This window comes from Microtus oregoni, unplaced genomic scaffold (assembly GCF_018167655.1).
Source record: "Microtus oregoni isolate MIOR12 unplaced genomic scaffold, Mior012 000040F_ref0000088, whole genome shotgun sequence".
NCBI classification, from domain to species: Eukaryota; Metazoa; Chordata; class Mammalia; order Rodentia; family Cricetidae; genus Microtus; species Microtus oregoni.
The window spans coordinates 564,331-591,196 of record NW_024543207.1 but is presented as its reverse complement, the minus strand read 5'-3'; the positions used below and the strand labels follow the sequence as shown (position 1 = coordinate 591,196).

The following is a 26,866-nucleotide window of genomic DNA, read 5'->3' as shown; positions in this document are numbered from 1 at the left end:
TTCAGAGACCCATGCAGACAACTATAGTCCTCCAGGGAAGACTCTTCACCCCTGATGATCAATGAGGCTACCCTCGGTCCTCACCATGCTTACCATGCATAGAGGCCTGACTTTGGACCCCCAGATACAGAAGCCTTGGCAAGGCCAGAGACTGCGTCTGAGAAGCCTCCACAAGAACGTCTCTTAATGGCTTTGTGGGAGCCTAGGCAGTTTGAATGCTCACCTTACGAGACCTGGATAGAGGTGGGCAGTCCTTGGGCTTCCCACAGGTCAGGGAACCCTGATTGCTCTTCGAGCAGATGAGGGAGGGGGACTTGATCGGGGGAGGGGGAGGGAAATGGGAAGCGGTTGTGGGGACGAGGCAGAAATCCTTAATAAATAAATAAATTTAAAAAAAAAAAGAACGTCTCTTAAATAGTATTTCTGAGACAATTAGTAGCTGTGTGAATGTTCCACACCCAGAAGGGGAGGGGAAACCTTTTAAAGCTCTCTTTGAGTTCCTTTTTTTTTTTCTTTAAACTGGGGATGTGAAAAACTAGGTCCTGGAAGGGAAAGACAGGAGGCTAGGCACTGTGACCAGATGGGGCATGGAAGGGTGAGCCTCGAGAACCTTGGCTCTGGACCTGAAGTCCTCGAGAAATCTCTGGATGCTGAGGCAGAGCATGCGTCTGCACCCTGGCTGGAGAACACCCACCTCTGCCACATCCTGCACGTTCACCATCTTCTTGGTCTGAGCCACATGGCCCACAATCCCAATGTCCAATGGGAATACGATCTCAGAGTCAGGGGGCACCAGGCAGTCCTCCAGGAGGCTATCTGACTGCACACTGAAGAGCCGTGTGGCAAGTTCGGCTACGCCATTGCGCTGGCGGTACATAAAGAGGCTGCAGCGGTCAGCATGCAGGATGGTGCAGAGGCGTCGCAGGACCTTGAAGACGACACGCTCCATATTGACATTCTCTTGCATGTCCTGCACCAGTTCAAACAGTGCTGTACTCTCTTCCACCTGGCACAGCTCCCGCAGGCTGCTGCAGTCCACCAGCGAGTCATCTTCACAGGCCGCTGCCACATTTTCAGGGCTCAGCTTCTTCCCAAAGTATTGGTGGGCAAAAGCGGGGTTCCCATCTAGGAAGCTACGTACCTGGTCCTCACTGAGGCTCATGGTGCCCCTACTGCTGTCCCAGGGCTTTCACCACTCCCAGGTCCGCATGGATCTGCAAACACTGATGTCAGCAAAGTCTTTCTTAGTGATGATTAGAGAGCCCAGGGGAGACGGCTGACTCATAGGCGGCCCGTCCTCACTCTTCTCAGAGGTTCAGCAGTCACAGTTCCCGTGCAAAAACTGGATATTTAAAATTGGGATTTTGGATAAAACTAGGGGCAGGGCTTCCTGTCTGTTTCAGAAATTAGGCGCTGTAAAGGGAAGACAACTCACTTCTGGGGAAACAGGTCCCAAACTAGATAATTTCACAAACACAGAATATGATCCTCTTTGCTTGAGGAGCTGCGGAAGGGTTTGGGTTGGTCCAACTGGACGTCCTTGCTCCTCCTAAGCTCAGGTACCCTGCCGTGGGGTGGGGGTGGGGGGATGAGCAATGGCTTTCCAGCGTTGCAGTTGACTTCTGAGGCAGAGAGGGCAAGGAGGGGTCCATGCCTGGAAGAAAGATAGATACATGGATTTCAGGCAACTGTCCCCAGAATCCTTTGTTAGAAGTAGCTCTCATTTCTTTTCTTGGTCTGTACCTGCTATGGAGGACACAGATTTGACGTAACATCACTCTGTATCCATGTGGCTGCCACAGGCAGGAGGGCTCAAGCTGAACAGCTGCCGTCTATAAATTCAGGACTTTCCTTTTCGATGTCACCGGTCAACAGGCCCCTGGGCGCACATGTCCTCTCCAGAAACTCTGTCTTGATTCTGGACTACCTCCTCCCTGAACTCAGGGTTCATAAAGTTTATGCAATATAGTAGAATTACCCAGAGTGTTGTGTGAGCTAGATGGGTGAAAGTGTTTTCTACTTTCCTGAATTTAGAAGCTTAGTTTTCAGGCATATTTGTTTGTGTTGCTAGATTCTTGCCCTGTTATCCACTCACTGCTACATTGTAAGCACTGTTTTATGGACCGGAAAACCTGTGTATCAGGGGAGGGTGAGTGCATTCAGTTGTCAGTAGATCTCCTGGTGTTGGTGTAGTTAGTCATGGAGATGATAAAAAGAATTTCTCAGAAATTCAGTTCTGGTTTCCAGATGCTCTGCTGTTGGCCAGCCTCGTGCGCTAAGCACTAAGAGTATTTCAGAGTCCGTGGGTGCCTTACACAGGTGTGCATACCTGGGCATGAGAACATGTGATGCTGATGGGCAGAGGGATGTCCAAAGATGCAGGACTCTGCCCATTGTGTGAGCTGGCCTAGAGCATCCAACCTGACCTCAAAGATGAGAATGCAGGATGCATTAATTGCAAGAACTCTGGGCCTTGTTCCGGGTGAGAGCAGAAATAACACTCTGGGGACTACTCCCGAGTGCCTTCATTTTGCCTCTTCCATGTATCACTAAACTTTCCACCAGGAAAGGGTTTGCTTGTAATTTTGACTTTTCTTATCATCTAACAAGGTGTATGTTTGGTGTACACGTGTTTAATGATTTCTCAGCATAGAACTCTGGCTTTGTGCTGGCACCTGCAGTTTCCCAGGCAAGGGAGGTTGACTAACTGCACAGCTGTGTGTGTACACTGGGCTTAGCTAAACGTAATGGGGCCCTGCACCCACAAATTCTTGCCTCTGCTGAGTCATGTACAGTTTCCTTTCAGGAATCTGCTTGTAGGTCTCTCTCTTTCCCTAAAAATAGTGCGTTCTGACTGGGGACTCAGGGGAAGAACTTTGGGACAGGGACAGGTGTGTGGGCAAATGCTGTAGTGCTGAGGTTTAGACTCAGGGCGGCAGGTCACCTGCTTGGCTTGGTCCTGGAATGGCTTGGAAGAGGCACGGCATGTTATCGTGGCTGGATGAGACAGAAATGTCCACAATGTCACCTTGTTCCACTTGGAGACCCATCATCCTGTTGCAACATCACGAGGAAGTCATACAGGTTTGCAAACCACAGGGGAAACTACAGGCAGGGGCAGAGGTCACAGGACAAGTTTAGCTCAGAGTTCATTCACTCTGACCCTAATGCATCCAACATGGAGCCTGTAGGCATACTGGCTTAGGGGTGTCCAGAACTCAGCAATCCCCAGAGGAGCCCTAAGTTCATGTTGATAAGAACTCTGTATAAATGTCTCAAGGCAATGCACTGTACTGATAGTCTCAGTCCCCCTCACATTCTTAAACAACTACTAGAAGTGCCTTGGGGTCTTTGATTGGGGTGGACTCAACAAACTCATAAACATAGACCTGTGGGGCACACCTGGAAACATCTGTAGCACATCTTTGTGATGCATAACTGTGAGGGAGCCGGTAGGAAGCTCCTGTGAGATGCCCTTGTGAGACAGATCTGCGAGAAGCGCTCCATGAGGTACACCTGCAAGCTGCACCTGTGAGAGACAAGCATGCTCAGGGACCATTGGACTCACCAGGTGACGTCTCTATAGCAACTGGGGGGTGGTTAAGGAAAAATGGGATTGTTCCATTTACCGGTCTCCTATTAATTTTGCCTCATCATAAAGTGGAATTTAAAAATGAGTCACACATCCTGGGAGTCATTTAGAACAGGAATGTGTCATCACCAGCTGTTACGGGAAGAGAATCTGGCTTCTTGTACCAAATTGTGGAAAGGATACAATTAGACAAGGAGCAGTATGTTCTGGAATTAAAATTAACCAGTCAGGAAAAAAATGGCAAGAGATAGAAGTGGGGAGAAATTAGAGCTCACTACCAGAGTCCCATCATGTAGAGAAACAGATATACGCATCTCAAAATGAGATGCTGGGAGCAGCATAAGAAAGACCACAGGCAGGAAAATGTGGGGCAGATCAAACACGTAGGCCTTCTGTGGGAACAAGATGGGCAGACCCTCAGCTAGGTTTCTCTTTGAGACAATAGTCTTGCTGTGTAGACCAGGGTGGTCTCCAACTCAAGACACCCATCTCTGTCTACTGAGGGCTGGGATTAAAGGCATGAGTCTTCATGTCCGGCTTAGTTCAGACTTCGTATTTTATTTTCCCAGCTAACAATGACTGTAGCAGGTTTTCTTGGACCACCAGTCCCCAAATCATGACACAGAGACTTATTATTACGTATGAATGCTCAGCCTGATGGAGGAAGGTCATTGGCTAATAAAGGAACTGCCTTGGCCCATTTTATTGGTTAGAGGATAGGTGGGAGGAGTAAACAGAACAGAACGCTGGGAGGAAGAGGAAGTGAGCTCAGACTCGACAGCTCTGCTCTCGGGAGCAGACGCCTGAGAGAGACGCCATGCTCCTGGCTCCTGGGCAGACGCACGCTATGAAGCTCTGACCCAGGATGGACATAGGCTAGAATCTTCCCGGTAAGCGCACCTAGGGGCGCAACACAGATGATTAGAAATGGGCTAAATTAATATGTGAGAATTAGCTTAGAAGAGGCTAGATAGAAATGGGCCAAGCAGTGATTTAAATGAATACAGTTTGTGTGTTGTTTACACACAATACACAATACAGTAGCTTATTTCGGGCATAAGCTAGCCGAGCAGGTGGCTGGGGTGTTGGGGACGCAGGCCCGCCGCTCTTATTACTACATCAGCCTTAGCTTAGGCTTGTTTCTAGCTAGCTTTTTAAAAATTTTAACTTAAATTAACCCATTTCTGTTCATCTGTGTGCTGTCCCAGGGCTTGTTTACCTCATCCACATACTGCCCAGCCTGCTTTCCTGCTTCCTCTGTGTGTGGTTGGCTGGTCACCCCACCCCCACCCTGCTGGCTGGCTCACTGGCTCCCCTTTCTTCTCTGTCTGCCAGCCCCACGCATCCCTCTTCTTCCTAGCTATTGACCATTCTGCTCTTTATTAGACCAATCAGGTGCCTTAGGCAGACAAGGTAAAACAGCAACACACCTTTACAAAATTAAACAAATGCAGAGCAAACAAATATAACACATCTTTACATAGTTAAACAATTATTCTGCAAAGCAAACAAATGCAACACATTTTATACAGTTAAACAAACACTCCATGCCACAGCAAACAACCTTTCATAGATATTCTCTGAGTGAGGAATGACGTGGTACATAGCAGGCACCAACTGTACACCCAAAGAAGATGGGTCACTATCAGAGATCCACAAAAGACAGCCCTTTACGTGATGGAGGGTCTGGGATGACCCTGCAGGAGGCATTTCACTAACAAGCGCTTGGGCAGAAGATAATGTTAGGCCAAATGGAGAAAGCAGGACCTGTGCCTGCTGTTTTGGAAACAACATTCTGAAGCTGAAAATTGCTGGCTAGCAGCCCAGGTGCAGTGTCCACCCATGGTCCTGCCTCTTGCAAAGAGAGGACCTGTGATCAGCTTCATACTTCTAGTAGTGACACAGAAGGCCAGCCCTGGATGCTGATATCCAGCCCATAGCTGCAGGGCTCGGGACAGGGTGGTGGCACCAGGAAGGCCACTCTGATGAATCTCCCTTCTGAGCGTGGCTAGGATGTGCCTGTGGGTGAGGAGGCATCACACAGGGCAAAAAGTATAATGCATGTTTACTGCCAGTTCTGGGTCCTTTGTCTGCCCAGGTACTGACAGAGCTTAGGAGCCAGCCTGGGGTCCTTGGCATCTGGCAGTGTGAACCCACTTTAGCACATGGAAGCTTATTTGTGCACACCCATGTCTACTTTTTTTCCGCTCCATGTTTCCCCAGTGGAAACCCTTTATTCATTTATTATTTATTCATTTGTTTTTTTAATATTTATTTATTATGTATACAATATTCTGTCTGCGTGTATGCCTGAAGGCCAGTAGAGGGCACCAGACCTCATTACAGATGGTTGTGAGCCACCATGTGGTTGCTGGGAATTGAACTCAGGACCTTGGAAGAGCAGGCAATGCTCTTAACCGCTGAACCATCTCTCCAGCCCTCATTTGTTTTGTTTTATCTGAAGTTCTGGGCCACGAATTTGGAATTTCCAACTTAACATTCACAAACTGTCCCTGTGTCTCATGGGGCCAATGGGTCAACAGATGTGTATTATAGAATTCCACGGATGTGTTCAAAACTGCCCACTAAGCCAATGGCTAAGGCAGAGTAGAGATGTCTGGTGGTGGCCCATGAGGGTTCATTCTATTCTGACGAGCAGAAGTCCTAGAGGTCTCAGGAAGACGAGGAACATCATCTCTAGGGACAGGTAGCCCTCCTGTGATTCTTTTGCATAGAACCCAGGTAGGGAGGAGGTGTGGATGCTGAGGTTGGTCCCTGAGGCTGACAGTGGGTTGGTAGGGATGATCCTCATCTAGGTAGGTGATGGACATGGTGATGACCCTGCATGGCCATGGGTCATCCTCAAGATTGTCTGACTTCCTGGTTTCCTGGGTTTTGACCCAGGTTTTTGTAGAGAAACCTGTTTGGTCTCAGTCTTGTCAAGCACAACAGGATAGCACTCAGCAGAGCTGGGGGTCATCCAACATGCTAGGCCATGCCCTGTTCCTGAAGAAGGTTGCCCAATAATTGTAAGTCTCTTATTCTCTAATGGCTTCAAGTTTTGGGGGTATCTGTAAACACCTTAGGGGCTTCTGAATTCTCCTACGACTAGACAGCATGACTGAGGTCTGTGCCGTCATCAGGGCTCCTCAGGCTTGGCACAGAGAGCTCATCCTGGGAAACAGAGTAGAACGTTCTGCAGTGGAGACCTTAAAGGTACAGAAAGGACCCTGAGTTAGTACAGAAGGCCTGGGAAGGGCACTTGCAAGATTCCCATGGCGTGGATAGGCGATTTTTGGCAGCAGTAAACAGGGAAGACAGGCAAGTCAAAACAAAGCCCTCAGTTTGGATGAGCACAAACCAAGAAACAGATGCCCAGGAACTAAGAGACCTCAATACTGTAATCTGTGCAGATGATGGCAAATGCCACCAAGCACAGCATGGAACCAGAGGCCAAGGGTGCACCTTCCCTAAAGGGTGGAGCCAAGGTCTGGGGACAGACTGGAGGCTTCAAGCTCACACACAATTCTTAGTACCCTGTGTGTTGGAATGAGGCCTTGTGGCACCATCATCCAGAAGGCACCTGGACCAGAGCAGAAGAAGGACTTGCTCCAGTTTGCAATTAAGAGGTTTTGCAGTTACAACGATCACTGTATGTTTAGCGACTCTGAATACAGTGGGATTGTGTTGTTATTGCTGTTTTGTTTTGGATTTTTAAGAAAACATGTGGGCCATTTCAACTCGAAGCCAACAATAAGTCCATTTGAAACATCAAAGACTGTCAATGAGCATCTGAGAGGACTCGACTCCAGCATCTTTGATACAGTTTTCTTTTGTAGTGTGAGCCCACAAATGAGAACAAAGTGCAATTCATTCATTTGAAGTGGAGCCCCCTTGTGGGGCCTCCAGCAAGGTTCTGCTCTCTTCTCCAACACACCCAATTGACCCTTGAGGACAAGGACTGCCTTTTGAAATTAAAACAAAAACTATTGTGGCAAAAATACACACAACAACAATTTTAATCATATTTAAGTGTAAGATTTGGTGGTGTTAAGAATGTTACTGTCGTTAGCATCTGCCTACAGTGCCATCTCATCTTCTAGACTGAAACTAAGTTCCCATCAAACACTCGTTCCCCATCCTCTCCCTGGCCCTTGACGTTGTTTCTATGACCTCAATAACTCGAGGGCCCTCATGTTAGGAGCATCACAAAATATTTGTCCTTCTGTGTCTGGTTCCCTCAGCATAATATCCTCACATACAGGCTGCAGTAGGTGTCAGAGTGTCATCCTGTTTCAAGACTGAATAATATTCCATGACGTGGATGGGCCACATTTTCTCCTCCTATCCTTCCATGGATATTTGGGCTGCTGTGAATACTGCTATACAAACTTGGGTGTACAGATGTGCCCCTGAAGACCTGTAAGAACTATTTATTGATCCAAATTTTATTGCTTTTCTGCAGATGTAAGAGAAGTACTTTTCCTCGTCTATTTTAAAAGATTTATATCACTTTAAGTTAGGAGAACTGTCAGGCTTTAAGATTAGTGCTGGAACATGACATCCTTGGGGCTAGAGAAATGGCACAGCAGTTAAAAGATTAGTGCTGGAATCTCAAAACAAAAGAAACCAACCAAACAAAAAGAATAGTGCTGGAATCCCAGTAGTGTGTGAGTAGGGATATTGAAATGGGGAGCTCAAAGTTAATGAAACAAAGAAAGAAGGCAGGGGATTATTACTATACAATGTGCATGCTTAATGTCTTTGGTCCAGCAGGCACACCGCGGAGACAGCACAGAACACAGAGCCAAGGATTCTGCACAAAGCTCTCTCTCTCTCTCTGTATGTGTGTGTGTGTGTGTGTGTGTGTGTGAGAGAGAGAGAGAGAGAGAGAGAGAGAGAGAGAGAGAGAGAGAGATCTGATGAGAGAGGAATGAGAGCTATTGACATGTACAGGAGCCGGATGTCTCTCAAGACACTGACTTGGGAGAGGGCATCTGCGTAATCTGTTGTATCAATGAGTGTGGTGGTTTGAATGAGCTCATGTATTTGAATGTTTGGTCACCAGTTGATGGAGTTGTTTGGAAAGGATTAGAAGGTATGTTGTAGCACAATTTCTAATTATTCCCAATGATAAACACCCAGAATCAGATATTAGGGGTGAAAGCTGAAGGATCAGAGAAGCAGACTAGCCAGTCACTAGTTCTTACCTCTACGAAATCCTCAGACTGATGGGGTATACTATTTCTACAAATTCTCAGACTGACCTCCTTCTCTACGAAATCTCAGATGCATGCTCCGACTGAATCCTCAGACTCATCTGAGCTCCTGTCTCTCCTGCCTCATATTCCTCCTTCTGACCAGCCATATCCACTCGTGTCTCTACCTCCCTAGGGCTGGGATTAAAGGCGTGGGATCCCAAGTGCTGGAATCACCTTTGTGTGAGCTCTGTTTCTCTTTTAGATAGATTCAATTTCGTGTAGCCCAGGGAGGCCCTAAACTCACAGAGATCCACCTGCCTCTGCCTCCTGAGTGCTGGGATTAAAGGTGTGTGCCACCATTGCCTGGCAAATGCTTTCTTTTATAAGTTGCCTTTATAAATTTTTATGAGTTGGTCATATTGTCCATTACAGCAATAGAAAAATAACTTAGTCAATGATCCTAAAGGAAGGGGCTAAAGACTCAATAAAGGCCTCGGGCGGCCAATTGTTTAGCCAGGCATGAGCCACAAAGGACAGAGGTGGAAACCGGGCACATTTGGGGAAGGCACTGGTGACTGGTTGAGTCAGTCAGATGAAAACAGACCTAATTTGCCACTGGTCAGAGCTGCTCTTGGTGGAAGCTGCAGTGGTCTTTCTGGATCCTCCAGTTTTTTCAGTTGCATTGCCGTGAAGCACAGAGGCCTTTGCAGATCATCTTCTACCAGTTGCCTGAGCGGGAACAAGAGTCCTGCTGACTGTCCTGGTTCTATTTCTATTGTTGTGATAAAATATATTGACAAATAACAACTTAGGAAAAGTGGGTTATTTTAGCTTACAATTCCAAGTTACAGTCTATCATGATTTGGGAGAAATCAAGGCAGAATCTGGAGAAGCTGATCACACCACATCCACAGTTAAGAGTAGAGAGCTAAACACATCTACAGCCTGCACGCTAGTTTTCTCAACTCTTATATAGTTCAGGGCCCAGCCTAGGAAATGGTGCTGCCCACAGTGGGCTGGGCCTTATGTAACAATCAAGACAATCTTCCAAAGACATGCTCTCAGGCCAATTTAGACAATTCCTCAATTGAGAATCTCTTCTCAGGTGCGCCTAGGTTATGTCAAGCTAAGAATTGAAACCAAATGGTTCACTGTGAAGTGTAAGCCTACATACTCACCTCCTCATGATATGGCCAGGTTGGTGGCATCTTTCCTTGGTTAGAAGTGGCCATTTATTCCTGTGCCTGTACCCCGGGTGATCTCTAACCACACAAGATGAGCCAGTCCAGTTGATGGCTCAGTTTGTTGTCACGTGGGCTTTGGATGTTGGGGATATGGGTTTTTGTGGTCCCACTGCCACCCCTTACCACCACCAGGAAACCTGATCAGTACCAGGAAGTTGTCTCCAATGCTCAAAGCAGGAGCCATCTGGGTCATGTGTGACCTGTTGGCTAGAGTCTGGCTTATCATCCACCCCAAGATAAGCTATCAGCTTATACCCTTTCAGGGTGAAGATGAGTCTGGCATCTCTCGGTTGGTGGGAAAATATCGCTCAGGGCCAGGCTGTCACTGTGAGGAACTGGAAGAGGATGCCTGTCTACAGCTTGTTCAGCAGGAAGGCAGAATGTGGTTCCAAGATCAGTGCAGCCCCAGCAACACACAACCTATTTCCAAAGCATTTTAGCCAGAGTGCCTGGTGCAGGTGTTGACCTGCGGGATAGTGTCCTGTCTTTAAGGCGTAGGCTGCCTGCCCATCAGGGAGTCCCATGTGGGGGCTAGGGAGCCTCCCTGGCTTTGAGGGCAGAACATTTGGGCTGTAACTGAGCAGAGACTATTTAAGAAACAATATTTAAGAAACTCACTCACTCATTGAAGAAGCATTAGGACACCCAGAGTAATACTAAGCACTGATACAGAAATATAGTCATCACAATACGAGGACCAGAAAGAGCTCTCTGGAAGCAGGAGTTCAAGGTCTGATCGAGAAGACCTTGGATAGAACGCTTCTGTCTAAGTGATGTTTGAAGCAGGGCTAATAACGCAGTGAGAAGTCAGTTCTGCCTGGCGATTGTCCACAAGATACTGACCTGTGGCCTTGCTGAAAGGATTCATGAAAGAGCCAGAAAGCTTCTTCTGATTGTCATGGCATGGGGCCATTATCCTCCTTCCTTGTTCACACAGAAATCACATCTACAAAAGAACTCTTTCCACAGCCATGGTTTCAGAATGAAAAAGATTTATCGCAACCATCCTCTGACTACAAAATGTAGAGAAAAACCAAAGGGAGACAGAATCAAGGTTGTTATAAACCAAACTCACCTGAGGTTAAACCTTTGCACAGGGTAAACTAATAACTCCAGTGTTAGCTTCCAATCTCTACTCTAGTTCTTGTGATAATATTGTCTTTGTTCTTGGGTCCCTTTCACATCTGATTTTGTATCTATCTATCTATCTATCTATCTATCTATCTATCTATCTATCTGTTGAGACTAATCGAGTCCTGGCCTTCAGCTGCTCTTCCCTGTCTACAGCCTTCTAATAGAAGTTACTAAAAGCGCAGAGGATCAGAGGATGGGATTTTCACCTGTTGGCCATTGACTGTAGTGTATTTAAGCCTCCATGGTCTATTAAAGAGGGGCTTTTTGGTACCAGTGTTTGAAGGTCTGTGTGTCGGTCTGTCTCTGCATGTGTATTCTCAACCTCCAGCCCCTTGCCCGAAGCTCACGAACTGGGTTCTAGTGCATAGAGAGCAGACGGGGGCCGCGGTGCGCGGCATCCATCCATCTATCTATCTATCTATCTATCTATCTATCTATCTATCTATCTATTCATCTAGCCACTCCTCCATCAATCTATCTAATCAATTCATTTATGTATGGTTAAGCACCTATATATGTGATTAAGGCATATTGCTTCTTTATCCTCTTAGAGATATTTATTAGATATTATCAGATATTTGTCACTTCTGATATTTAACATTTCACAATGTGCTTTTAACACCGTTTTTACAGTTGTATTAAAGTATAATTGACAAAAATCAAACTATCACACATTTAGCTTGATCTCCTGAGCTCAACCCTGTCTCATAAACCCAGGAAGGTCTTTCGACTCTGCCTGGACTCCTCAGCTGGCATCATTTCTGGCAGCTCTTAAGCTATTACACGATGTATTGGAGGACTTACTTGATACTCAGTTACTGTCCTACATTGTTTAATGCTTAGCATTTGAAAACCATGCCTGCTGCCTTCTGTGCAGCATTTGAGTTATTTCAAGGGGAAGGAGACCCTGATACCTTTGTTCTTATTGTTTTGGCAGGAGTCCTTATTTTCACTGCACCAGAGGGAGCATCCCTGAGCATCTCTGCGAGGGTTTACTTGGAAATCTGGGGGTACTTGTCCAGCCACTGGGCTTTTGTTTGCCCTACATGAAAGTTTTGTCTGTAGGATGGTTGTGTCTACTTACGTGTGCTAAGGAAGAAAGGCTCCACCAGGACTGTTCAGCCCTGGCTTTGGTAGTCCAGGAATATGAGGAGACAGTGTGGCAGTTAGTCACAGAATCATGATTACAAATGAGGAAATGAACACAGGAAACACAAGAACCCTGCTTTAGTTCCACAGGTAGAAGCAAGGAATTGGAGTGGTGGAAGGCTGGGATATGTGGGAGACAGAGCCAGGTCCATTTCTAAAGGAAACCAAAGCAGAGAAGGGTCTCTGTTCTTCACAGAACAGCATCAGTGTAGGCTCCTGCCGAGGCGATCCTGCTGTGTCTTCATGGTGGAGATGAAGAGCGGCAACTCTCTCTTGAGAGATGGGCCCCATCGATTTTGGATCCCACTGCTAAAACACAGACAGCTGGCAGCACTGTCCCCCCATGGCTCACCTGGGCTCCGTGCTATCATAAACAGAAGTCAGAGGAGACATAGAGGGATTCCAATCAAGTGCTTCAGCTAGACTCCAAAGGAGACCATGGCAGACACGCGAACAGTGACTGTCTTTGAGGTCCACCCAAGACCTCATGCTCATGTTTCTCAGGACAATCTGCCCTTCCATGTTGGCTCATAAGCGTGTGCCTCATTTTAGTGATTTGTTGCTGGGTCTGGGGCCTAGGAGAGCATCCAGCCCTCCATGGCCCTGGACTGGCAATAGCACTGGCCCTGGACTGGCAATATTATTTTGTTTCCCAAATTCCACCTGTATCTGGTAAAGCAGTGACTCCCCCCCCTAAGGTTATTATCCTGGTTGCACTCATATATAGAATTTGACTGTGGCTTTGGAGTCAGTGCTAGGATGAGCTCGTGTGCTCAATGGCTCCCTCTCTCCCTCTCCGTGCAGAACTCTCAGCTACTACTCCAGTGCTACGTCTACCTGCACGGCACCCTGCTCCCAGCCATGATAATAATGAACCATCCTCTGAAATTCTAAGCCCCCACTCAAATGCTCTCCTTTATAAGAGTTTCTGTGTCATTGTGTCTCTTCGAAGCCATAGAACAGTAATTAAAACAGGTCATGAGGGAGTTTTTGTGGTGGCAACTCCTGGAAACCTTGGAACCAGAGCCTGAGTAGCTTTTCATGCCAGACTTTATGACCAGAAGATTTCAAAGGTGACACATCTGGTCACATAATTTCCTGGTGGAGTTTATCCAAATGTTCTCTCACACTTTGAGAATGAAGTCTAGTACAGTATGCCCAGACTCAAGTATAGAAAGTCTCCTGAGAGCATTCCAAGCTACAGACCAGTGGTTCTCAACCTTCCTAGTACTGAAACGCTTTAACACAATTCCTCATGTTGTGATGACTCCCAACCATAACATTATTCTTATTGCTACTTCATAACTGCAATTTTGCTAATGTTATGAGTTGTAATATAGATATCAGATATGCAGAATATTTGATATGCGACCCCCAAAGGGGTTGTAACCCACGGATTGAAAAGCAAGGCTGTAGACCACTATGGCTAGCAATCCATGATTTACATTCTTCAAATTTTAATTGTGTAAAATTTTAAAATTAGCTACACAAATATTCACAGACCAGGTACTATATGCTAGATGCTATTATTGACACTGAGAACAATAAGTGAAAAAAACCGGTCCCTGTTTTCAGATTCCTGGACTCAGTGGTCAAATAACCAAGTCTACTTGGTGAATTCCAGGCCATTAAGAGAACTTGTCTCATTTTTCAATGAGAAGACAGATCTGAGAAAAGCCAGGGAGCTTAGGGCAGTCTGAATGAGGACTGCTTTCCTGCAGGCACCCTGAACATAGGTACTGGGTAGAGCGAGTCAGAGAGTAAGGGAGATAAAGGTGCAAACACAGAATTGCTTTTGCTCACTCTGAATGAGTTTTTCTCAGCTGAGTACAGGGGCTGGGATGGGTCTTGTTTGTCTTTAAAGATGAGATACAATGTTTCATGTGCTAAAATGAGGCCTTAATAGAGTAGATGAAGACAGGAGGTCGGAACCTATCCTGGAGCGCCAGGAGGAACTTTGAACTGAACCATGAGTTTGGAGTTCTCAGTAGATAGGTGTTTCTTACAACTATGAGGCTGGGTGGTAAAGCCCACAGCAGTGAGTGTGATGGAGAAGGCACTGTCAAGGGCTGAGCCTTGTAGGCATCTCTTCCACCCGCTTAATGGAACACCACTTCCCATGTACCCATGTTTGATGTGTTGGACTTTAGCCTACAGGAAGGCATTTCCTTAGCTATCTGAATGGTGGTTTTTTTCCTCTCCCAGAGCTGACTCAAGCAGGAGCCATGCATTTCCTGGTGACTATTCCTGAACACTCAGAGCATCTTGGTGGTCAGCTAAATCTTCAGAAAATTAGCAGCTGCCAGACTGAAGGTCACAAGATTCCTTCCTGTATCTGTTTCCGCTTGTTTCACAGGGAAAAGAATGTGAGAATTTACTGTTTATTGGCAGTTGGTGGATCAAAATATGAGAAACGGTTTTATAACCTTACTAAAATTTGTGCCACTGCTTGAGCTAACATAAAAATTCTATTAGTAATGTCGTGGGCCAGTGATGTGGCTCAGCAGGTAAAGACACTTGCCACCAAGCCTGTAGACCTGAGTGTGGTCCCCTGAACCCACAAGGAGGAAGAAGAAAACCAAATGCAGCCAGTTGCCCTCTGACCCCCACAAGTTTCCACTACATTCCCATTTCCACATGCAAATATGCATACACAGTGAACAAATAAATGCAATTTAAAAAATTGAAAAAACTAAAAAAAGCATTTTCTTATATAAGTTTGGAAATAACATTTTAAATGAAAGCGTTTATCTGCTTTTTATTTTATGACTTCAATGTGACTTGCTATTTCTTGCAAAATCCACTGTTTTTGTAACTCTATCACTGACAACAATATTGCAAAATTAGGACATGAATAAACCCTGATTGCATCTGACTCAGCAGAATGCTTGCTCCCATCCCTGACAAGAGGGTGCTGCTCTGATCTGAATGCTGGGTGCTGTTCCTACAGAAGCTTATGAATTCCAGGGAGGACAAGGGGGAATCGTGTTGGAATGCCTTTCGTTAGAGATATACAATGTGCATGCTATTACTGCACAGGTGATTGCTCCCAAACACTGGAAGAAACGCATTCTGAACTTAAAATGATGGCTATAGCCACAATCCATTTTAAGTCCAGTCTGCATCATTCATATTTCCCTTTTCTTTGTAGATAAGTAAAATAAGCATCCCCGGTCAGATTTGCATCATTTGCTCATTTCTGTGATATAAATTCTCCTGGAAAGGTAAATTATAAGCTGTCACCTGGAGCTACTGAGCAAGGGGTTGAGAGATACAGAGCAGAATATACATTTTTGCTCAGCTAGATGCAATTTCAGAAAACAGGTAATAGAAAAGTGTGGTAAAGAGCTGGAGAGATGGCTCAGCAGTTAGGGCACTCCTGAGTTCAATTCCCAGCAACCACATGGCAGCTAACAACAATCTATAATGGGGTCTGATGCTTTCTTTTGGCTTACAAGCATACATGCAGATAGAGCACTCATGCATAAAATACATACATAAATGATTTTTAAAAAGAGTGAACGGAAATGTGTGGTAAAATAGAAAGTGATTGCTTTAAGTATACGTTACCAATATTTTAATATAATTTATTTAGTTGTAGGCTTATATAACTTATTATAACTTATTTTCACCTGGGCATGGACAGCTTCATCAAGACTTCAATTTCTGAAGATCCCTTCGGAATGATGTTTCTTGATGTGACTCTTCTGATTCAGACTTCCGACCTGTTTCAGGCAAGCAAGAAGGTGAGTTCCAACCCACTACAATGCAAGCCTTTATGAGAGGCACACTTCCCAGTATGCACTTTAGAGAGAGAGAGAAAGAGAGGGAGAGAGGGAGGGAGGGAGGGAAAGAAGGAAGGAAGGAAGGAAGGAAGGAAGGAAGGGCAGCTGCATGTGGTAGAACTGGTAGGTTTGGGTGAGTAGCTCCTCTGGAGCCATGAATGTTATGAGACCTCAAGGCCCTTCTGTGGCACAAATCCAGACCTGCACTGGAAAAATCACGGTTGTCTCACTGAACTTACAGGTTGGATGACTGATGGGGCTCTCAAGGGATTGGACTGAATGAAGTATAATATGTACTTGGGTTGTTACAGGAGGATCCAAAGGACCAAAATATATATGTACAGACTACTTAATTTTAAAAAGTTAACAAAACTTTTTTGTTTTTGTTTTCGAGACAGGGTTTCTCTGTGTAACAGCTCTGGCTGTCCTGGAACTCGCTCTGTAGACAAGGCTCGCCTCAAATTCACATTGATCCACCTGCTTCTGCCTCCCAAGTTCTAGGATTAAAGGTGTGCACCACCATGCCCGGCCTAACAAAAGTTGTTTTTAATGCTTTACTGAAGAAGAGAAGTGAAATGGTTGGTGTTATTCATAACTGGGCAATGCAAACTAAAGCCACAGAGAGATTCCATCTATGGATACCAGACTGGCCAAAATACCAGGGAAGCTGACATCATCCCAGGTTGCCAAGAATGCAGATTCGCAGAATGACATGGGGGAATGAAAAGTTTTTGGTAAACAATCTTTTGGTTTCTTTAAGATAAATGTGTGCTGGAGCCCAGCCATCCACTCCTATTACACACTAAGGAGGTGGAAATGGGCTCATAAGGACTTCAACCTGCATGATGTCACTTTTGCATAGTATCTCAGTCACCCCGTAGGAAAAGCTGGAATGTCCGTCATGTTGTGAATAGATCAACACTTTTTAGTAGAATTGTATTTAATGATAAGAACAAACAATCTGGGCTGGAGAGATGGCTCAGAGGTTAAGAGCACTGGCTGCTCTTCCAGAGGTCCTGAGTTCAATTCCCAGAAACCACACGGTGGCTCAGAACCATCTGTAATAAGATCTGGTGCTCTCTTCTGGTCTGGTCTGCAGACATGCATATGGACAGAACAGTGTATACATAATAAATAAATAAATCTTTTTAAAAAAAATAATAAGCAATTCATTGTTCATGCAAGGGTATGAATAAATCTGGAAGGTACTGAAACCAGAAAATATTGCCCACTGCATGATTCCATGCATACGAAATGCTGTAATGAAAACTATTGTGCACTGCTGAATGGTGGTGGTGCACACCTTTAATCCCAGCAACTGGGAGACAGAGGCAGGCATATCTTTGTGAGTTTGAGGTCAGTCTGGTCTATGAAGCAAGTTCTAGGACAGCCAGGGCTTCACAAAGAAACCCTGTCTTAAAAATAAACAAACAAACATAGAGCTATAATGCATGGACCTGGAATGGGGGAAGCTGAGACGGCTAACTTTTGCTGAAGCTGGAACAGTACTGAGTCATGAAGTGGTTGTTTGTATAAATGTATGCAATCGTTCAAACTCATGGAACTGCATAATTAAAATCAGTGGTTCTTATTGTTCATAATTGAACCTCAGCGCCTAAAGGGGAAAAAAGTAAAGATGGTATTACTCACAACCCAGCGATTTCACTCTCAGGTTACTCAACTGCATGTCTCAATGATTCAGAACACACAAATATTTCCAAACTAGCAGCAACATGATGCTTATTGCCATGAAACAGAGAAGCTACTGGGCTTCGTAACCAGCAATGAGTGAGCTATAGCTGAGCACAACATTATGAACACACTTGACAAACATATAGAGAACAAAAGAAGCCAGACACAGATTCACTGTACAAAGCTAAATAAACAAACAAAAACAAAACCAGGCCAAGCCAACTACAATGAATAGGAATGCACCTCTCCTAATAAATATCTAAACAAATGCAGGAAAACAGGACTGGTGGGCTAACAGGCTCTGGGCTGCATCCTCAGGCTCTTCAGTCTTGTATCTTGGATGAAGCTAGGATAAACACTTATTTAAATGTCATGAAGATGTCACATGACTATTTAATATTTTCTGTGATTATATTCTGTAAAACACAAGCTTTTAAAATAATAAACATGGCTACATCCACCTCTGAGAACTCATGACCATGGTTTCACTGAGTTCTTTGAAAAGCTCACGGAGTGTTTTTCACAGAGATGCCTGTACTGTCTATCTGAAAAAACAGGTTAACCATGGCTATTCCCAGGAAAATGGGGTGATGGTAACAATGAAAATTTCAGTTATTTGGTTAGTAGGATGTGTGAACGCTTGTCCTCAGAACTCATGAGCTAGAAATACAACCCCCAAAGTCCATGGGGTGTGGTGGGACATTTGGGATGTAATTAGTTGAGTGGTTTTGTCATGGAAGGGACTCTTTGGTTGCTCTGTCTTGCCATGAGATGCTCCACACCATGCCACAGTACAGCCCAAGGACTTCACAGCTGCAAGCACCTCTGGAACTGTGAACTAAATAAATCTTTGTTCTTTGTAGACAGTATGGTATTCCATTAGAGTTAAAGAAGGTGGCCTAAGACATAGGTTGTAAAATAAAGAACAAAAATACTTTAAAAAGTGGTGGAGTAGAAAAAAATAAGAGCTCAAATAATTGAATCAATCTTCTAGGAGGTGTGGTTTTAAATGCTAGTAAACATGTATATATATTATATATAATATATATATTATATATATTGGTTTTTCGAGACAGGGTTTCTCTGTAGCTTTGGTGCCTGTCCCGGAACTAGCTCTTGTAGGCCAGGCTTGCCTCGAACTCCCAGAGATCCGCCTGCCTCTGCCTCCCGAGTGCTGGGATTAAAGGCGTGCGCCACCACCGCCCGGCTAAACATGTAAATATTAAAATAAGTCTCAAAGGTGATAGGAAAGTAGTCCTTAAGACGTAACTGCTGTTGTATTTCTGCTGTGTCTTTCCTAGAATTAGCGCTTTTCAGTGTGGGACAGTGATAACTGCCCCAGGACGCTGCCAGACCCGCCCAGGCTCTGGGAATTTATTTGGTCAGTAGCTGATGATTCCTCTCCAGTCTGGTGTCTGTCTGTCTGTCTGTCTGTCTGTGTGTGTCTCTCTCTCTCTGGAGTTGCTCTCCTTCCTGCCTGAGTCCACCAGGTCTCTCTTGGCATAAATAGGAAATTTTTTTTGTGAATTTATTTATTTATTAAGGATTTCTGCCTCCTCCCCGCAACCACTTCCCATTTCCCTCCCCCTCCCCCGATCAAGTCCCCCTCCCTCATCTGCTCGAAGAGCAATCAGGGTTCCCTGACCTGTGGGAAGCCCAAGGACCGCCCACTTCGGTTTCTCAGGAAATTCGGGATCAACCTACCCCTGGATCCAGCAATACCACTCTTGGGAATATACCCAAGAGAGGCCCTATCATACAACAAAAGTATATGCTCAACTATGTTCATGGCAGCATTGTTTGTAATAGCCAGAACCTGGAAACAACCTAGATGCCCTTCAACGGAAGAATGGATGAAGAAAGTATGGAATATATACATATTAGAGTATTACTCAGCAGTAAAAAATAAGGACTTCTTGAATTTTGCATACAAATGGATGGAAATAGAAAACACTATCCTGAGTGAGGTAAGCCAGACCCAAAAAGAGGAACATGGGATGTACTCACTCATATTTGGTTTCTAGCCATAAATAAAGGACATTGAGCTTATAATTCATAAATAGGAAATTAAGCGGACTCTGGAAACGGACATTGAAGCGGGCTCATAGTAGATCATGGTGAGCTCTTCCTTGGTGAAAGGATCCTGGCATAAAGCAACTCAGTCTGCTCTAAAGTCCTACACGCGTAAGTTTCAATGTCACTCTTAGTTGAGATGTCATGGGACCGCAGACTGTCCCTCCCACTCTCTGCTGATTCCATGCTGGGCAGAAACTGCAGGGTGATTGTAAGTAGTCCTACCAGTATGCTGAAGTAGGGAGAGAGTTCCTCTGGTTCTTCCAGATTCCAGCAGAGCTCCTCAATACACACCGGAATGCTCTCCTGCAATCTTGTGGTGCCCTTGCCCTCAGTATAGAGTTGAATTGACTGAGCTTGTTCTTCTCAGCGGAGTTCCCCCTCTCCCTGCAGCTGCCCAGTTAGGTTCTCTGAGCGACTTCCCTTATTCCCAGTGCTGTAGAGACAACTGTATTCCAGCTCCTGGACCTAAAGCTTCCGGCCGAACCAGATCAACGTTTACTCCACCACAGACATGCAAACATCCAAGCAGATGGAACTGAACTGCCCTTACCCTGATGTTTCCAGTCCCACCTGATAGGGAACATATATTTGTACTACAGGGAAATCCTGTGCTATGGGATCCTCTATAGGGGCTGGAGTCCGGAAGGCAGCGGGAGAACGATAGCCTGTGCACAGAGACGGGGGGGGGGGGGGGGGGGGGGGGTTCAGTCCCAATCCCAGCAGTCACTGATACACTCATGGAAAGCCCGTCTGGGGAAAACAGAGGTCAAAACTGGATCAGACAGGTTTCCGATAAAACCGAGGCAATTAAGAAATATGAAGATAAATTTTGAGAAATGAGGAGCAGTGTCAGGTGAGGATCGTCATAGAATGTGAATATGCCCCAGGAGTGGGAACATCGTGTACAAGAGCCCTATGGTGAGTTTGGGAAATGTGAAGATTGATAGAGGGGTGGCAGCGCCCATCTAGAGGAGGAACAACCCAGAAGAGAACTGTTTCCAATGAGTCCTCTGATGGTAGAAGAAATCCCCATAGCCCCGCTCAATTCTTCCACCTTAAGGTCAGAGTTCACCCTGCATAGAGGAGGTGTCCTCAATCCTTTCCTCTCCAAGCCCAGCCATTTGCAAGGCTCTCGCATGGGGAGCAGAGGGAGCTCTGCAACACGCAGCAGCTCCAAATCTCGTTTCCCTGGAAACTGGAAGAACCATTGGAAGTTTGCACTGAGCTCTGCTCCCAAGCGTGGGCGCCACGATCCTTACGCACGCAGGCTCGCGGAGCCTCCTGGGCCACGCGCCAAGCTCACCGAGGCAGGGTTGCGTCTTTGCTTTCTGGCGAGTCATCATTTACCAGGCGCAGGATCGGTAGGATGCTGTTTCAAATTCTGCTCCGCCTACTAAAAATACAGAGAGGCTTGTTCGCTCTTTCTGAAGCTCTGGGCCGAACTGAAACCCACGCAAACGTCCGGGAGTCTTTGGAAAGCCTCCATACACCCACCAGCAAGTGGCTTCTAGGAGGGTGGGCGAGAACCCCGGTGCTGCCTCGGACGCAGGGGCTCAGCTTCCCCAGGCAATACAGTTCTTGGTTTTGGGGGGAGGTCTTTAACAATAAGTAGGAAAGCCCCTGGGCCTTTGACCTACCAGAACCTTCCATAAGGTCGACGCGCAGGCGCGTTCTCTCCACCGCACCCTGGTCCCCACGCCTGGACCCCGCTTCTCTCCACCCCAGCCTCAGGCACAGCCTCTGCAACCCGCGGTTCGGAAGCTGCGCAGGCGGCCTGACTCACCCACACCGGGGATTGCGGGTCAGGGCGGGGCTGCCGGAGGCCTCGAGAGGTCTAAGTACGGATTTGAGCGACCACAGCACTCTCCCTAGCGCACACGAACGCAGGTCAAATTTGTTCACCTGCGTGTGAGGAAATTTTCTGCCAGATCTGGAGACGGGACTGGACCCAAAGCTGAACTCACCTGAGGTTCTCCCCCAAGACTCCATCCGGGCCTTGCTCCGTGGCTGGATCCTCGGAGAGAAATCTCCAGCTAGTTCTCCCGCACACCCTACTCACAACCCCTAAGCACCTACAATACTCTTCACGCATCTCAAGGTAACACACCTTCTGCACATACACCACTTAACACACATACCACACTTCCCATATCGCAAGTCTGGACACCGCACACACTACACTGCACTCTCGGAATACATACCGCTCCCCACACCACACTACACATACGCGCACACCACTCTCCCATACCCCATACTCTAAGGCCTATGCATATTCCTCATACATGCACACACACAACACAAAGCTCTACATGCCAATACTTCCCTTCATCCTCCATCCTCGAATACCCTGCGCACCCTCCTCTATTCCCTCTGGACATTTCCTCCTTCCCCTTTTCCTCGCCCAGGCTCTCCCTTATACCCATCCCTAATTGCTGAAATCCCCTGCTAACTTCTTAGAGCTTCCGGGTCCAGTCAGGTGGGCGTGGAGACTAGCCGCCCAGAGGATGGGGGAAAGCAAACGCAGGGCTTCCAGAGGTGGGAGGTCCTGGGGGTGGGGCCCAGGGGGTCCCTGGAGAAGAAGGCCCAGGTGGAGTGGCGTTCCTAAGGCGGCGGGAGCTGGACAGTGACATTGACAGGGGGAGGACAAGGAAGGCGGAGACTTGGCGAGGGGCCCTTCCCAAGGGGAGGACCTCAGGGGAGTCCTAGGGGCCCGAGGGTCGGGAGGGGGCCGCGGAGGGTGGTGTCAGGGCGAGGCGCGCGGAGCCGCGGGTGGGGGGGCCGCGCGTCCGGGGATCGGCGCCGCGGTCTGGGGAGGGGGCGCGCGCGCCTTGCGGTTTTCCGCGCCGGCTCGATTCCCGGTGCGGGGTCGCGGCGGCGGCGGCGGCGGGAGGCGGAGGATGCGGGCTCCAGTGGCGGCGGCGCGAGCTCGGGAGGACGCGGGAGGATGAAGAGGAGGCCGGCGGTCCGGCCGCGCGGCGCCGGGAGGAGGCGCAGGCGGCGGGGGCGGCGGCGGGCGGCGGCGGGCGCGCCGGGTGCGGGCCGGCTCCGGCGCGGAGGATGAAGTGGAGCGTCCGCGGGGCCTGCGCCGCGCTTTCCTCCAGCCTGCTGCTCGCCTGCGCGCTCAGCGCCGCCGCCGTCGGCCTCAAGTGCTTCTCTCTGGGCTCTGAGCTGCGCGGGGAGCCTTTCCGGCTAGGGGCGGCTGCCGGTGCCTTTTACTCCGGGCTACTGTTGGCCGCCGGCCTCTCGCTGCTCGGCGCCGCCCTGCTGTGCTGCGGGCCCCGGGAGGCGCCCCTCGCCGGGTCAGGGGCCGGGTCGGGCCCCGGACTCGGGGTCCCCGCATCTCCATCGGGCGCTCCGGAGCCCTCTTCTGGAGAGACGCGGGCGGCTGCCGGGCCCTCGGGGAGGGTGAACAGCCAGAACCTGCTGCTCCTAGGCGTCCTGGTCTTCATGCTCGGGGTTCTCAGCGCCTTTGCGGGAGCAGTGATCGACGGCGACACAGTGTCCCTGGTGGAACGCAAGTACTCCCACTATTGCCTGCCCCCGCGCCCGCCGGCCCCTGTCCCCGGCTCGGCCCCTGGCCCTGCAACCCCGGGCTCCAGCACGCCGCGCGCCCGCAGCACCCTGGACAGCGCCACATCAGCCAAATGCCGTCAGCTGAAGGACTACCAGCGCGGCCTGGTGCTCTCCACTGTATTCAACTCGCTCGAGTGCCTGTTGGGCCTGCTCAGCCTTCTGCTGGTCAAGAACTACAAGTCTTCGCAGGCCCGGCGCGGTCGGCGCGGCCGGCGGAGGGCGAGCCGGTCTTTGGCACGGCCGCGGGGCGGACCCGGGCTCCGCGCTCAGTCGCTGGCCTCTCGGAGCCGGCGCGGCCGGCGGGGCAAAAGGGGGCGGCGGCTGCAGCCACGACCCAGCGAGGCCTCCATCCTGTCCCCGGAGGAGTCCGACTTCAACACCCCAGGAGACTGCGCGAGCTTCGCGGCGCACCACGCTGTGTCCTACATCAACGTGGGCGTCTTCCATGCCTTTGACGAGGCGGGCGTGGAGGTGTGCTGTGGCGGGCACCCGTCGGTGGAGCTGCCGGGGTACGCGCCCTCGGACCCCGATCTCAACGCCTCCTACCCCTATTGCTGTCGGCCTCCCTGTGAGATGGCGCGCCCTTGGGAGCCTAGTCGGGCCTGCTGAGTCCGGGCCCAAGCGGCCTGGGACACCAGAAAGGGCAGCAATCGGGCATTGCTTGGCGTCGTGCCTGCGCGTGGTTTGACACTTTTCTGGTCCGGCCCTGTGAGATCTGCGAGACCCTAGGACACTCCGGTATTCTCCTTTCTGTGTGAGGAGGTGTCTCCCCTCTATGTCATTCGTATCTGGACTCCATTTAAAGTTTACAATAAATGTTTGGGGTGGGCTTGCCAATCACACTTCTCTTAGACAAGTCCGTACCCCCCAGGACTGCGCTGGGAGGTCCTGGGTCGAATGGGCAAGAACAGAACGCTTATCCAAGGTGCATTTCGTGCGGAGGACCTCAGCTGAGAGTACAAAGCAGTTGGAGCTGTAGGAACAGAAGTGAAGACCAACCAACAGCAACACTTTGTACCCGGATGTGCCTGCTTCTGTCGACACTTTCTTACTGTAAAGCTCTCCATAAACAGTGAAAATGTTTGGTAAATTTATTGCAATTTGACATTGGTGAGTTCCTTTATTAAATTGATTGCTATGTTATTGGAGAATGTCCCTCAGCTTGGAATTAGAGGAGTCTACACTCGAATCAGCATGGGGGCAAGTGGCTGAATTGGGACAAAGGCTAAGCTAGAACAGCTGTGTTCCGAGCTAACTGCTGCGCGGGGAGACACTGATGCCAGACCCCTGCATTTCTGTTTTTGGAAGCTGGCTGTGTGGTTTCTACTGCAAAGCAGTAGGTTTTATTTTTGGTTAACACATATGAACAGTTTAATCCTATTTTGAAAAAAATCAAAGTCTTAGTTTTTTTGCAAAGATAAATTTCCTGTTAACTCAATAATCTGGTAATTTTGATTATATAGGATTTCATTTAAAGTACACCACTTTAATAGCCTTAATGAATGTGGAGGACATACCTTTAAGTGAGTTTAATATGCGTGTAACCATTTACACACAAATGAAATGAGTTCTCTATGACCGGAGTGTCTCCATCCTTCTGGTGGGCTGGCTGGAAGCCAAGCAGGCTCTAAGTTGTGGGAAAAGGTGATCCGACCTTTGTGTGCCTAGACTAGTGCGACCAGGCAGGTAGTGACTCACAGGCCAGCTGGGAGCAGAGCCCTGGCCCGAAAGGTGTGCCTCCTTCATGTGGAGGAGGGGAGCAGCCCCTACGCATGTGCAAATACCCATACCAATCACCAGAGGCCAGGAGAGTTGTGGAATCCTGGGTATGTCTTCAGGGTGAAAATGGCTACTTCTAACTGTGAAGAAACCTCCTGTTTAAGAAGGAGACATGGTCTCCAGGTGCAGGCTATGTAATGGCACCTTTCCTCAACTCCCAAATGCCCTGCCCAGAGCTCCCCTGTATCTTTGATGACTGTAGGCATCCTACCCCAGTTGGAACCTAGTCATCTGCCCTCAAAAACAAGGGGACTAGAGGAGGAAGGTACCCGATCCCATTTCCATGAAGAACAGCGAGGTCCATCACCAGCCATGGACCAATCTATGTGATGAGAACTGGTCTTCCCTGTGCTTACCCATCTCCTTTAAAACTTGAGGCTCTGGTCAAAGAATCAGTCCTGATGGAAGCCACCCAAGGAGAAGCAAGCACTCATGGCTAGCTTTCTTAGTTCTTACCTATATCAAAAGTGAAAAAAGAGTCTAAGCCCAATTCACTGGTCCTGCCGTTGGTCTATCCACTCTCGCCGTTCTGTACCACATTAGTAGCCAACTGGATATCAGCTTAAGCAGAAATGTTACAATTGGCAGCATAAACTGATTTAATATGCTTTCTTCTATCTATTCAAATCCAACCATGTGATATTGCCAGGTATTTCCGACTGAGAGCAGAGATCTCACAGGTGGGTATAGGCCACTGTCCTGGGTCCACTCGGCAGCCTTGTGGATGAGCCCAAGCAGCTGCCCAGATGCCCCAAGCCTGTCAGTCCGCACTGGACCTTTGTTGCTTTCCGTGCAGTTTTAGCCTTGCACACTTCACATAGCTCAAACCGTTAGACGCCCCTTGAGTCTTTCAGATTGTCTAGCAAGGTCAATGGCCTCTTTTTATTTCAGATTTTCTTGGAATGGAAGTTTCTCAGGGAGGAATGGGCTGGGCACGACCAGAGGCCAGGGAAGGCAGAGAATTATGACATTTGTGCATTTGCCTGGCCAGGGCAGCAGAGCAAAAGCGGGATGTGGAAGATGGGGACTTTTCCCTAGACCTGGACAAATTAGCCTCTTCCACGAGACCAGTGAGTCAGACAAATGCTTCAAGTTGGTGTTCCTAACTCCCAAGTCCACAAATATTGTTAGTTCCGCTCTTACAGAGGTGAGTATGAGATGTGGGGAAACAAAGTTTCACTTTTAAAGCTTACTGGAGAAAAAGAATCCCACTATTGTTAGTTTCCCATAAAGATCCCTGCTCAGGGGACCTGGCATGGAGACAGGACTGAGGCTGTCAACGCCCCACTGTGCCCTCCAACTCACAGCAACTTTCATCGTGTCCACTCTTCCTTCCAGAAGCTTTAAGCAGTTGTTCAAGCTGATTCTTTGTGTTACCTGGAAAGTAAGTCACTTCTTGGCCTTTTTTCCAAAATTAGGCACAAGCACATCTTAGTGTTCTAAATGCTAAATACTATTTGTAAGGCATTATTTGTTCAGCAGAAGGGGCTCACCGCCCTTAGGCCTGGGAACTTAATTTTAAGGGGCTAGGACATGGCATAGATTTAGGCAGAGAAACTGCCAAGCAAGGCATGTTTTATTATAGAATCAATGGACACTAACAGCTGTGTTTTCGTGCATTGCCTTAGAAGGATGCTCTGT

The 26,866-nt window shown here is 47.9% G+C and overlaps 2 protein-coding genes across 2 annotated transcripts in view; one reads left to right on the top strand and one right to left on the bottom strand.

The window, feature by feature from the left end:
• The window catches only part of Pde6b (phosphodiesterase 6B), a 66,973-nt gene extending 44,275 nt beyond the window's left edge, over positions 1-22,698 (bottom strand). Inside the window, exons 1-3 of the mRNA XM_041632107.1 lie at positions 21,177-22,698; positions 15,953-16,045; positions 695-1,654 (exon numbers count right to left, since the gene is read on the bottom strand). Of these exons, the coding sequence (XP_041488041.1) occupies positions 695-1,162 (468 nt within the window). The 5' untranslated portion in view covers positions 1,163-1,654; positions 15,953-16,045; positions 21,177-22,698. The remainder of the gene's footprint in view (positions 1-694; positions 1,655-15,952; positions 16,046-21,176) is intronic.
• Positions 22,699-22,735: 37 nt separating this feature from the next.
• Positions 22,736-25,048, top strand: Tmem271 (transmembrane protein 271). The gene has a single exon (XM_041632106.1). The coding sequence runs from the start codon at positions 22,931-22,933 to the stop codon at positions 24,053-24,055; it is 1,125 nt and encodes a 374-aa protein (XP_041488040.1). The 5' UTR covers positions 22,736-22,930; the 3' UTR covers positions 24,056-25,048.
• The last annotated feature ends 1,818 nt before the right edge of the window (positions 25,049-26,866 follow it).